The sequence below is a fragment of the Miscanthus floridulus genome, chromosome 9 (assembly GCF_019320115.1).
Source record: "Miscanthus floridulus cultivar M001 chromosome 9, ASM1932011v1, whole genome shotgun sequence".
In the NCBI taxonomy this organism is placed as follows: domain Eukaryota; kingdom Viridiplantae; phylum Streptophyta; class Magnoliopsida; order Poales; family Poaceae; genus Miscanthus; species Miscanthus floridulus.
Window position 1 is genome coordinate 110,775,451 of NC_089588.1, and position 13,987 is coordinate 110,789,437.

Genomic DNA, 13,987 nt, shown 5'->3' on the forward strand with positions numbered 1-13,987 from the left:
AGATAACTTTCATTTCCAAGTGTTTCCAAGTGGTATAGAGCTAACAATGGTGCTAAGGATGGTATAATGGTGCACTCCGATTGGTATCACACTTCAAAGGTCCATCTTTTATACCTTAGCATCATTTGGTAGACATTGTCTCCTACATTTCCTATCTACTCATATGTGCAAGCTACAATCCAAACTCTTAGCACATATGTAGGGGGAGCAATTGCTACCATATGGAGTTCATGAAACTTGTCCATATCCTTTTACACATGGTAAACATGCTTGGGCAAGCAACACGAATTCAATTTAATTTTAATTCATATCTTTGTATAAGGGTTGTCATCAATTACCAAAAAAGGGGAGATTGAAAGCTCTAGTTTGGTTTTGGTGAATTGATGAAACCCTAAGTGCTAACCTAGTTTATCAAGTGATCATGAGATGGGTAGCACATTCCAAGTGGTGAAGCAAATGAAGATCATGACATGATGATGGTGATGCCATGGTGATAATCAAGTGCTTGGACTTGGAAAGAAGAAAGAGAAAAACAAAAAGCTCAAGGCAAAGGTATAAATTGTAGGAGCTATTTTGTTTTGGTGATCAAGACACTTAGAGAGTGTGGTCACATTTAGGTTTGAGAGCCGTACTATTAAGAGGGGTGAAACTCGTATCGAAATACAGTTATCAAAGTGCCACTAGATGCTCTAACTCATTGCATATGCATTTAGGATCTAGTGGAATGCTAACACCCATGGAAATGTTTGTGAAAATATGCTAACACATGTGCACAAGGTGATACACTTAGTGGTTGGTACATTTAAGCAAGGGTGAAGAAGTTAGAGGTGAAAAGGAGTTGGTCTCCCTAGTCACAAAGTGACTGGACGCTGGTCTCAGAGGGACCAGCGCGTCCAGTCAGTTGTAATAGTGAAGACGCTGGCGTCGGTTAAACGACCGGACGCTGGGTCTTGGACTGAACGGACGCTGAGGTCCAGCGTCCGGTCCTATTGTCGGGCAGCATAGAGAAAAGTCATTGAGTGACCAGACGCTTGCAGGATCCGATCAAGCATGACCGGACGTGTCCGGTCGAAGAAATTCGTTTCTGGAACCTTACTGGAAATGACCGGACACTGGAGGCTGAGCGTCCGGTTAGTTTGTGCGCTGCGTCCGATCAACAAATGACCATTAAAACTGATGAACAGTATTCAAAGACTGGGACACGTGGCGTGTATCACATGACCGGACACTGAGGGCCAGCGTCCGGTCGATCGGACCGGAGCGTCCGGTCACCCCGCGCTGTGCCCAGCGAAGGGGTACAACGGCTCTATTTCGTGGGGGCTTCTTTTTAAGCCCCATGGCCGGTTGAAGCTTATACCTTTGGCCATTTTCATTGACATAGCAACCTTGTGAGCTTAGTCAAAGCCCTCCCACTCATCTCCATCATTGATTCATCATCTTTGTGAGATTGGGAGAGAATCCAAGTGCATTGCTTGAGTGTTTGCATCTAGAGGCACTTGGTGTTTGTGTTTCGCTGCAGGATTCGCTTGTTACTCTTGGTGGTTGCCGCCACTTAGACGGCTTGGAGCAGCGAGGATCGTCGAGCGGAGGGTGGTGTTTGTCTCTGGCTCCGATCGTGATGATTGTGAGGGGTTCTTGACCTTTCCCCGGCGGAGAGCCAAAAGGTACTCTAGTGGATTGCTCGTGGCTTGTGTGATCCTCATCTTGTGTTGGTTGTGCGGCACCCTATCGAGGGTTTGGCGTGTAAAGCCAATTAGCACGTGAACCTCCAAGTGAGTGAATCGCCACAACGAGGACTAGCTTGCCAGCAAGCAATTGAACCTCGGTAAAAAATCAATGTGTTCATCATTGATTCCGAGGTGATTGGTCTTCATTGTTATTCATCCTTGTGATTGATTGGTTCCTTCATCTACACGGCGGTATAACCTTCTTGATCACTCTCTTTACATTACCGTAAACTAGTTGTCAAGCTCTTTAGTGTAGCTAGTTGTGAGAGCTTGGTTGGTGTGGCTCTTTAGTTAGCCTTTGAGAGCACACTAACATAGGGTAGTGTCATAGCTATTGTGTGACTAGATACTATCTAAACTAGAATTGCGGTAGGTGGCTTGCATTTTGAGTAGGCAAGCGCAACACTTTCCTCGCCTCATAATTGTCTAACCATTTTGTTAAGTGTTGTTGTAAAAAAATTTATTATGCTATTCACCCCCCCTCTAGCCATTAGGACCTTTCAGCGTGGCCGGACCCGGGCCTGCGGGAAGAGGACGTCGGGGCCTCCCGCCGAGGTGGCGCTCGGCGGCACGGCCTGGGTGGCCTGGGATGGGGACGACGCTTGGTAGGGACGGGACCGGTGGCGGCGGCGAAGGTAGGAGCCAAAGGAAGCCAGCGTCGGCCTAGGTTCACGACAATTCGTGGTTGACCAGGTTTGCGGGTTGATGGGCGAGAGGCCCGATCAGACCCGCATCGGACGGTCAGTATTGCGTGACGGGTCAATCGAACGGCTCGCGGGTTAACGGGTGACGTGGCCCTAGCGGGTGCCCACGGTTTGGGTGCAGGATTTCTATAAGAAGATATGATGTATCGTGAATCAGAGGTAGTTGCCCACGTTTACCTGGTAAGGACCGTCCCCATTAGATTTTTTTTTCGGTCGAAGCATGCATATTTAGCAGGCCCGTCGTCAAGATGAAGGAGGAACAATAAATGTGGGTTTGGGGAGAAAAAATCAGGTAAAAGGATAGTAGATTGATATTTGGTTGGTTCCGGTAACCTCTATCGACCATGACTCTTTATATTTTTATTATAGGATGCGGAGATCTTGCCTAATATACAATCAGATCCTAAGCAAACACAATATAAAACACAACATACAGGATAAGCTGATGAAAAAAAAACACTAATGAATTGGAGCTGGTTTTTAGTCTTTGAAATTATGTACCTTTCTTAAGTCCCCAAAAAAATCCAAGTAAAAAATAGAAGGGAGCACGCAATTTCCAAGCCCATTTTGAAGCTTTCATTGTTTTTCTTTTTTTAAAAATAGAAACTCTTCCAACAAGATAAAAAATGAAAGAAAATGCAAGTGGACACAGTTCATAGGGTTTTAAAAGAGAGATTTTCCAGAAGTAATCTTATCCTTAAGCAAGAAAGCAGAGTAAATTTCAATGGCAAGATTAACTAAGCAAAGGCTTATATCATTTAGAAATGAGTCAAGTATATGCTCGCCACTTATTAAATGCATTTCAAATCGACAAGAACGACGAACGATGAGTGAGACCAAAAAGTCTCGACTAACAATAACGCTAATTAAATTTGGTGAGTCTAATGTACTCTGAGTGTTTGGTACCAGAATTTGAGTGAGATTAAGAGTACTGAGAGGTAGAAAAAGAACAGAGATGGGTTCAGCTAGACGAGGAACACTGACAAATTCAATTAGAATTCGGTCTGATTAGTTCATAATTTCTTGTCCTCTCCCTCAGACGCTCATCTATATATCCCTTGCTACACAACATAAACACGCCACTTTACATGGGCCATTCCCATTCTGGTCCCGAGATGCGCACGCTGGTCGTCCTGCAACGAGTTCCCCGACGAGGCCCAACTCCAGTTGAATGAGGCACCGGATGTTCAGCAGGAGCGGCAGCAGCGTCAGGAACAGCATCAGTTGTACCTTTGAGATTTGGTAGGCCGCGCACAAGCTCGTCAGCAGATTGACAGGCATCATCATCTTTATGTATGATTTCAAGCTCGATGTTCTCATCATGTAGGAAGTCCAGGCCATAGCAGCAACCAGAAGATGAGGTCTTGTCCAGTTTGTGCGTTCCTTCCTTGTCCTCAGAATCACCAGGGAACTGTGGGCAACGAACACAAAAGATGCGAGACCGATGATGAACTATGTTGCATTGGTTACATAAGGAGCTAGAAACCAAGCTACAGTGTAGTACCTTGCAGTGCCGCAACGTGACCTTCTCTAGATTAGGTGAACCCCGATGAAAGAATCGCAATATCCGGAAGTCGTCACTGAGGTCACAGTCGCCCAGCAGCAAGTTCCTCAGGTTCTGGAATTCCAGGAATGTGGGTTCCTTACCGAGCACCTGGAGTACATTGGAAGTAGATAGCAGCACCAACACATTATCAGAGTGACGAATAAAATGGAACACTTGCAGAGAAAACAAAGATGCCAAAGAGCATACCGTTGTCCCGACACCTAACAAATCGAAACTTGTCACATTAGACACACCACAAAGAAGCTTGGATTGATCTCCGCCAAGTTTACTTCCACACATACTTTTGGACAAAAAACTGTATTTGTGACGGCGTAGATGAATCGAAGCCCTGTCAAGGGATGGCATCTCATTTATCGAAATACCTCCACGGAGGCAGACACCATCCACATCTAGGCGTAGATAGGCAACCATGGGGGCTGAGATAGCCAGCAGGTCGCCATACCAATTGGAGCCGCCATCGATAATCAAGGTCTTCAATGTTGGGGATGCAATGTCAGAGAGGAATCCGCCCCATGAGCAACTTTTCAAAACTAAGTTCTGGAGCGAGTCAGAGGCGATCGAACGGATCTCACAGGTGCAATGGTCCAGCTCCAAATCCTCCAAAGAGCAGCACACTGAGCTAAGATGCTCCGCGAAACGATCGTCCAGAGGCACGTGGCAGAGATGCAGCCTTCTGAGGCGCCAAGAACTGGGGCTCAGATTCAATCCCTGACGCTGACAACTGATGGCATGACTTGGTCCTGGTGTGCAGTATTTCATCGCACGTCGGAGCCATGCTGCTGCTTGTCGGCCGCTGTATTCCCAGCCTTGTATTGCACTGTCAGAGCAAACATAGGTCTGAGGTCTGCAGCCCCTATCAATGTCCAGCCTGAATGAATCCAGCAGTGCGATGTTGCAACGGAGCATGAGGTTGACGGTGAAATCCTCAAATTCGTCCCACACTTTGCCCTTGTCCTGGTTGCTGCCCAAGTCGGAGTCGGAGTTATCAGAGTCAGAGCTGCTGTTGCTGCCGCCACTGCTGGAGGCAGGCGCTGCCGCCTTGGTCCTGAACTCAACAATGTCGATGTCGAGGCACGGCACAGAGCGCCAGAGGTGCCTCCAGCGTGTTGACAGCACGCACGTCTGCACCACCTGTCGAGCCTTGAGGGAGGACATGATGACGTGGATGAGGCAGTCTGGTAGAGCGCTCAGCCGGTCCAGGCCACCGGTGGAGCTTTCGCCACCGCCATCGCTTGCACGGGTCCGTTTCCTTGTGCCCTCTGCAATCTCCATGGAGTACGTGTCCTGCAAAGCTCCATGTATATGTATTTTTATATAAGATGACCAAACGATCAAACGACCAAACAACCCAAATATAAATCTCCAGTTCCATGTATTACCAAAGGACACCTCTGAATCCGGCTCTAACTCACGCAGAAATTGTCTGAACAATAAGAAATTGCGAAAAAAAGACTCCAAAATAAGTTTTTTAAAGAAAAAAGTTTGGTTGGGGTACAGTGCAGCAGAATCCCCATTTGCAATTTACTCAAGAACGGACGAAATTCGATCCGATTAAGGGACGGGGTGTGCAGCTAAATCGGGAGATACGGCCATGCCCCCATGCACTTCCGTACAGTATTAGAGATGAACAATCGTATACGAAGATTGCTATTCCTTCACAGCAATCGATTACGGGTGGGTCGTACGGAAAGCGACGGTGAAGGGGCTTACCGAGCGCCAGCGCCATAGCCTCCAGCCTGCCGCGGGAGGAGAGGCCCCAATACAACCGGAAGCGCCGGAGAGAGCGGGAGACGAGAGCTGCCGAAACCCTCGTCTCCGTCGGCGTCGACGGCGAGTCGGCGACGGCAAGTGGGGAAAAGAGGACGAATGGGGTCGGCGAACTGGCCACACAGCGTGGTACGGTACATGTGCAACGCGAGCACGAGAATCGTCTGGGATACATGGGCCCCCGCTGGGAGCTGGAGGCCCATTTCCGCACAGGCAGGGTTTCTCGGAGGCCCCTGAATTGGACAGGGCCGTGACGATCTTTTATTATTTTAATAACCTAAAAAAACTAATACTTTAATAATAATAACACAAGACGAATTATTTTTTGGGCACCGCTAGAGCTTGCGCGTGCAGGATTTGGAAGTTCAGCGCGCACACCTCTCGCATGACAGTTTTTAGTGGCAAAAAAAACACACCCACAGCAGCTTTTCTTCCCCGACTCCGGCGCCCTCGCCCCTGCCGCCGCCACCGCCCCGCCGCAGCGAACTCGGCGAAACCCTAGCTCGCCCGCGGCGCCACCTTCATCCCCTCCCTCTCCCCCCGTCGCCGCCGCCACCATGGCCGGAGCTCCCCGCCCTGACCTAGCACGGTTGTCGCTGCCACCACCAGCTCCCCCTAAACCTCCTGCGGGGCATCCCCACCGCCTGGCCAGCCTTCCTCCCTTGGTCGGCACCTTCTATACCCGACGGAGTTGAGGAAGATAAGGGGAGAGCTTGCCGGAACCCTAGAAAGCAGATCCGGGAGGAAGAGGAGAGAGGTGAGAGAGGAGGCCTACCTGGCGCAGATCCGCCGCCACCGCTGCTGGATCTGCCGAATCTGTCGCCGCATCTGCCAGATCCGCCGTTGCATCCGTCGGATCCGCCGCCTCATCCGCCATGGCCGTGCATGGGGAGGCGGTGGGGCGCGACCGCGGGGAGGTGCTCGCCGGTGAGGTGCTCACCAGAGAGAGAGAGAGAGAGAGAGAGAGAGGGAGGGGAGGGGGAGAGGGAGGGGTGTGCGGGCGCTGGGCGGGTAGGGTGTGCGGGCGCCGGGCGGGGCGTGGGGGCTGAAGCCTCATATCTTGTGCGTTTGCTTTTTAGAATTTCTGATCTTTTTCTGGATTATTATTTTTGTCACGTCAGAAAAGACATTACATCTGCCTTAAAAAAAAGACATTACATGACAAATGAATACAGAGAGCCTGCTCAGCCGAGCTGCGCACCCGGGATCTATTGGCCTCAAATCAATTCATGTTTGGAATGCCCTGTTGATGGAGTTCTCGTTACCAGTTTTTCTTTTTCCATTTTTATATTTTTCGATGTTTGAAAAATATATAAGCGTCTATAGAAAAAAACAAACATATACTGTACTACTCAAGCCGTTTCAGTTGGCATTTATAAAAATGTCGTTTCCATGTGACTCTATATAAATACGGCTAATTCCATACATGGTAAGGCAGGGCTCGACTCTTTCTGGAATAACCCCGACTTTAGGGTGTGTTCAATTGGATGAATATCTTTGGATGGGAGAACCATTCATGGATAGATGGCATTTGGTTTGGTGGACTGGTTGGACGTGGATATCCATTGCAGGAATATTCCTTACAGTGGCAAAAAAAAACTAGTGAATGAGCTTATCCATGTTTCTAATCTTTTTCATTAGCAAAAAAATTAAAGATTATTAGTATGTTATATTATTAATTATTAATTATGATGATCAGATTAGTTTTGATAAGTGCTAATATGATTTTCGCGACTGTCCAAACATTAACGTATACGGTCGCAAATAATCGCCTCCTAAAATTGATTTACGGAGGCGGGCCTCTTAAGAAACCTGCCTAAAACATATGGCACGAGGCCCAAAGAAGCCCAAAAGGCCCGTTACCAGTGTTCCATATATATAGTTGAGTTAGGGTTTGGGGGCTTCTCATCCTCTCTCTCGTCTCTCACAGCTCACCCGACACCCTCTCTCTCTCATAGCTCACCCGACGGCGGCGCCTCTCTTCTTCTCTCCCTCTGCTCTCTCGGCGTGGCGTCGATGGCGGTAGGGGCTGCTTGCGCCCCATGGCTCGACGATGGAGGCCCCTTGTGCCCTGCGGCTCGACGGTGGAGGACGCATCCTGGCTGTGGTGGGCCCACGCGCCCCACCGGAGGTGGGGCATCGATCCGCGCGCCCCGCCGGCGGGGCTTCGATCTGCGGTGGATGGGCATTGGATCCAGCAGCGGGTGCTCAGATCGGGTGGCAAGTGCCCAGATCCAACAACGGCTTATCTTTTTTCTTGTTTTTTCTGATTGATTAACGTAGACGGGCATTGTCTGCGTTAACGCAGACCTTTCGATGGAGGCGGACGCATTACCCGCCTCCAAAAACCGGTTTTGCCTTCCTCGGAAAAGATTCCTACAGTAGTGCATTTTGTGAGCCAATTTGGGTAATAGTAGTACTAATTTTATTTTTAATTAGTGGTTATCATGACAAATTAGTGTTAGTGCATATTTATTAGTGTATAATTTATTTTTATTATTTTTAAAGAATGGATATAATTACTCAACTAAACAGGCCGTATAGATATCCATATCCCAAAATCCTTGATGGCCATATCCCATCCACCCTTGTCCTCAAACTAAACACACCCTTAGCTTCTGTGGAAATACGGTTTCTTTGGTGGAGTTCAAATCGTAGGGAAACATTTTTCAAAATAATTTCTTCTATTTTTTTTAGAAATAAGATTAAAGAGGTCAAGTATGCATTGTGCTCTTGTGTATTTGAATCGGTAATACACATGTGAGCTTACTAAAATGCATGTTGCTATAGCCGCACCTAGTTACGCTACACGGAAGTATATTACACAAGATTTCTCAATGACATAAAATTAAGAAAAAAATCAGCCGCACTTATAAAAAGAGTCATATAAATAAATGTTCTAATATATAATCCTCACCACAAAATCATGGGCACTACCTCTGATCCAACTACAACTCTCATATAGGTTGGATGTTTATGCACAGACACGTAGTATGAGTTAGAGATGGGTGCCCACGATATAGCAAGATTATATGGTGAGAAACGTCCCCATCATTTTTCCCCCCGATCGGAGCATGCACATTCTAGCATGCCCTAGGACACGCTCAACCGTCATGGATATGAAGGAAGAACAATAAATCAGGGTTTGGAGAGAGAAATGAGATAGTTGATTGATATTTGGTTGGATCTGCTACCCTCCTCTATCGGCCGTGACTCTTTATAATTATATATAGGATGGAGAGATCTTGCCTAATATACAATCAGATCCTAAGCAAACACAGTATACTGGATACGTTGATGAAAGAAAAAAAAACATTAATGAACTGGCGCTAGTTCTTAGTCTTTGAAATTATGTATACCTTTGTTAAGTCCCAAAAACGATCCATGGAAAAAAACAGAAGGGAGCACGCAATTTCCATGCCCATTTTGAAGCTTTCAGTGTTTTTTAATAAAAAATTTAGAAACACTTCCAACAAGAAAAAAAAAATGAAAGAAAACATGCAAATGCAAGTGGACACAGTTCATAGGGCTTTAAAAGAGATATTTTGAAGAAGCAACCTTATCCTTAAGTAAGAAAGCAGAGTAAATTTCAATGGCAAGATTAACAAAGCAAAAGCTTACATCATTTAGAAATGAGTCAAAAGTATATTCTCGCTATTTATAAAAAGCATTTAAAATCGACATGGACAACGAATCATGAGTTAGACACCACAAAGTCTGGACTAACAATAATGCTAAATAATTTTGCTGAGTCTAATGTAATACTTGACTGTTTGGTACCAGAACTAGAGCGAGATTAAGAGTACCGGGAGAAAGAACAACAGAGATTGGTTCAGCCAGACGAAATACTGGCAGACAATTAGAATTCGGTCCGATTAGTTCATACATTTCTTGTCCTCTCCCTCAGACACTCGTCTACATATCTCTTGCTACACAACATAAACACGCCACTTTACACGAGCCGTTCCCATTCCGGTCCCGAGATGCGCACACTAGTCGTCCATTACACGCCACTTTACACGGGCCGTTCCCATTCCTGTGCCGAGTTCCCCGACGAGGCCCTACTCCAGTTGAATGAGGCACCGGATCTTCAGCAGCAGCGGCGTCAGGAACAGGATCAGTGGTACCTTTGAGATTTTCTAGATTGTCAGCAGATCGGCAGGCATCGTCATCTTTATGTATGATTTCAAGCTGGACGTTCTCATCAGGCCACAGCAATCAGAAGATGAGGTATTGTCGAGTTTGCGCATTCCACCTTCATTGTCCTCAGAATCAGAATCACCTAGGAACTTTCAGTGTGGGCAACACAAAAGATGTGAGATCGATGAACTATATATGTTTGCATTGGTCCCACATGAGAAGCTAGTAAAAACCAAGCTACAGTTTACCTTGCAGTGCCGCAAAGTGACCTTCTCTAGATTAGGCGAACCCCGATGAAAGAATCGCAACATGCGGAAGTCAGTGAGGAAGTCATCACTGAGATCACAGTCGCCCAGCAGCAAGTACCTCAAGTTCTGGAATTCCAGGAATGTGGGTTCCTTACCGAGCACCTGGAGCACATTGGAAGTAGATAGCACCAGAACATTATCAGAGTGACGAACAAATAAAATGGAACACTTGCAGAGAAAGCGAACAGCGTACCCTCATCCCGACACCTGATAACTCCAAACTTGTCACATTAGACAGACTACAAAGAAGCTTGGATTGATCCCCGCAAAGTTTACTTCCACATATGCTTTTGGATAAACCGTATTTGTGGCTGCGTAAATGAATCGAAGCCCTATCAAGGGATGTCATCTTGTTTACGGAAATACCTCCACGGAAGCGGTCAGCATCCACATCTAGGCATAGATAGGAAACCATGGGGGCCGAGATAGCCAAAGGGTTGCAATATCCATTGGAGCCTCCAATGATAACCAAGGTCTTCAATGTGGGGGATGCAATGTCAGAGAGGAATCCACCCCATGTACAACGTTTCAGAACCAGGTTCTTGAGGGAGTCAGAGGCGATAGAATGAATCTCACAGGTGCAATGGTCCAGCTCCAAATCCTCCAAAGAGCGGCACACTGAGCTAAGATGCTCCGCGAAACGATAGTCCAGAGGTACGTGGCAGAGATGCAGCCTTCTGAGGCGCCAAGAACTGGGGCTCAGATTCAATCCCTGACGCTGACTGATGGCATGACCTGATCCTGGCGTGCAGTATTTCATCGCGCAACGGAGCCAAGCCGCTGCTTGTCGGCCGCTGTATTCCCAACCTTGTGTTGCACTGCTGGAGCAACCATAGGACTGAGGTTTCCTGCCCCTATCAATGTCCAGCCTGAATGAATCCAGCAGCGCAATGTTACAACGGAGCATGAGGTTGACGGTGAAATCCTCGAATTCGTCCCACCCTTTGCCCTTGTCCTGGTTGTTGCCGGAGCCGGGGTCGGTGCTGTCATCATCATCAGAGTAATAGCTGATGTTGCTGCCGCCACTGCTGGAGGCATGCAGCCATGCACTGCCGCCTTGGTCCTGAACTCAACGATGTCGACATCGAGGCACGGCACGGACGCCAGAGGTGCCTCCAGCGTGTGGACAGCACGCACGTCTGCACCATCTGTCGGGCCATCTGTCGGGCCTTGAGGGAGGACAAGATGATGTGGAGAAGGCAATCAGGTAGATCGCTCAGCCCGTCCAGGCTGCCGGCCGAGCTTCCGCCGCCGCTGTCGCCACCGCTTACACGGTTCCGTTTCCTTGTGCCCTCTGCAAGCTCCATGGAGTACATGTCCTGCAAGCTCCATGTACATATACTATACTTATACGACGACCGAACGACCAAATTAGAAAAAATATATAAATCTCTATACTTCCATGTATTACCAAAAGAGTCCGGTTGGATTACAACTTAGAACACCTCAGAGTCCGGTTCGATTACACACAGAAATTTTCTGAACAATAAGGAAAAAGACACAAAAATAAGTTTTCTTCTTAAAGATAAAAGTTTGTTGGGGGTACAGTACAGCGGAATCCCCATTTCCAATTTACTCAAGAACGCAAGAAATTCGATCCCCCATGCACTACCGTATTAGAGATACGGCCATGCACCCCATGCACTACCGTATTAGAGATGAACACTCCTATACGAAGATTCCTATTCCTTCACAGCAATCGATTACGGGCGGGTGGGTCGTAGGGAAGCGGCGGCGCAGAGATGGGTGGTCCGGTGAAGGGGCTTACCGAGCGCCCGCGCCATAGCCTCCATCCTGCCGCGGGAGGAGACTGGATAGGCTCCAATCCAACCGGAAGCGTCGGAGAGAGCGCGAGACGACCTGCCGAAACCCTCGCCTCCGTCGGCGTCGACGGCGAGTCGGCGACGGCAAGTGGGGAAAAGAGGAGGAATGGGGTCGGCGAGCTGGAGGCCCATTTCTCCACAGCAACGTTTCTCGAGGCCCATCTCCGCCAGGGCCGTGACGATTTTTTATCATTTTAACCTCAAAACTAAAAAAAAAACTAATACTGTAGTAGTAACACAAGACGAATTAAATATTTTTTGGATTATTATTTTTGTCACGTAAAAGAGACATTACATGACAGATGAATACACTAAGCCTGCTCGGCTGCACGTTTCGGCATGGCTGCAGCTGCTGTGGCTGATGGTGCACCGTTATTAACTTCGCTCTATATGGTGTGTTTGGTTTGCGTTTTAGACCTAGCCTAGCTAGCCAATTAAGCTACGACAACACAAGTTTGGCTCTCCCAATGTATGAAACTGTTGTTTGGTTTACTCGTCTTATCTAAGCCTGGCTTACCCAGACCGTGTTTGGTCGCCTCGTTATCTTGAATACAGTCACCTCATCCTTATTCAGGTAAGGTTACCTCATTGAGGCATTCCGTCGAGCGGTTTGTGAGCATTAGTACCGTGAGAGCTCCTCCAGAGTCCAGATGGATGGCGAGGTCGTGCTCTCCTCCAGGATTGAGGTCGCCGTCACCGTTTTGTGGCTCAGTCGAGGTTGTTGTTCCCTCGCTGACGAGTGCACTGACGCTGCGGCCGTGGACGCGGACATGCCGCCACGGGCTACACACTCTAGTGATGTTGCCTCTCGCGCTACAGTACTGCCTGCCGGAGACGTCACCGCCGTGACGCATGCCGCTGGGCACGCCCCTGCAGTGCTCCTCCTCTGACCCCTCACCATGGCCAGGGCTACGGCGCCTCTGTTGGCATTGCAAGGTCGCGCGGGGCCACGCCGGCGATGGCAGGGACAGGCGCGAGCCCATGTCGACGAAGGGCGGCGTGAGCCTGCGCTGGTGGCGGTGGGGAGTGGCGCGACAGTGAAGGGGAGATGACGTGATTCACCCCTGCTGCTTCGACTAGCCTGGCTACGGGAGAACGAGCACCCTCTACGTTTCCACTAAGCCTGGCTAACAGCATCTCCAGCAGTCCCTCAATTCTCATCCCCAATGAGAAAAACCTGTATTTTGAAGGATTTGAGAGCTCCAGCAGATCCCCATTCTAGCTTCCAATGAGAAAAAAAATTTCTCAGTCCCTCAAAATCCATCCTCCAACCCCTCAAAGATGAGGGAAACCTCCCTCCCCCAATACATGAGATTTTTGGTGCGAGCTCCGACTACCGCAAGTTCCTTTCCGCCTCCGGTGAGCTGTCATTGCTCCCGGCGGCCTCTAGTCGCGCCGTAGATGGCGGGGGTGCTCCAGCTTGCATCGAGGATGGTGGAGGTGCTGCAGCTCGTGTCGGTGTCGGCGGGGATGCTCCAGCTCGCATCGGGGATGGTGGGGGTGCTGCTCGCGTCGATGGAGGGTGGAAGTGCTCCGAACTCACGTCGGTGGAGGTGGAGGTTGCCGAGGTAACACTAGTTGGATCTGCTAGGCCCGACGGGAGGAAGGGTAGCGCTTAGCGTAGTTCGCCATGCGCCGCCAGGCCCAAGGCCGCCGGATCCTCCGAAAGGTCTTTGTGTGGTTTTGGTAATTGAGTGACAACCTAGGTTGACTAATTGTGTTTATGTGAGATACACAGGTGATTAGTCCACATGTACATGTGTGTGAGCAACATATGCCATAAAGGTGAAAATGGCACGGAGAAGTTGCAAAGCTCACACATGTGATGATGAAGGAGCTCATTGCACATGAGACATGACATTGAGTCATGTGATCAAGGTGGAGAAGATCAAGACATGACTTGGCTTGATGGACTGGTTGCAAGCATGAAGGGCAAGTCAGAGGCTTTGGA

General features: G+C 48.5%; 1 protein-coding gene across 1 annotated transcript; it reads right to left on the reverse strand.

Annotated features, from left to right (window-relative positions):
• Nucleotides 1-3,380: 3,380 nt before the first annotated feature.
• On the reverse strand, nucleotides 3,381-5,920 carry LOC136482640 (MEIOTIC F-BOX protein MOF-like). Its single transcript, XM_066479851.1, has 4 exons — nucleotides 5,709-5,920; nucleotides 4,185-5,282; nucleotides 3,936-4,085; nucleotides 3,381-3,842 (listed from the first exon to the last, which is right to left on the reverse strand). The coding sequence occupies exons 2-4, from the start codon at nucleotides 5,268-5,270 to the stop codon at nucleotides 3,516-3,518; spliced, it is 1,563 nt and encodes a 520-aa protein (XP_066335948.1). The 5' UTR covers nucleotides 5,271-5,282; nucleotides 5,709-5,920; the 3' UTR covers nucleotides 3,381-3,515.
• Between the last annotated feature and the right edge of the window lie 8,067 nt (nucleotides 5,921-13,987).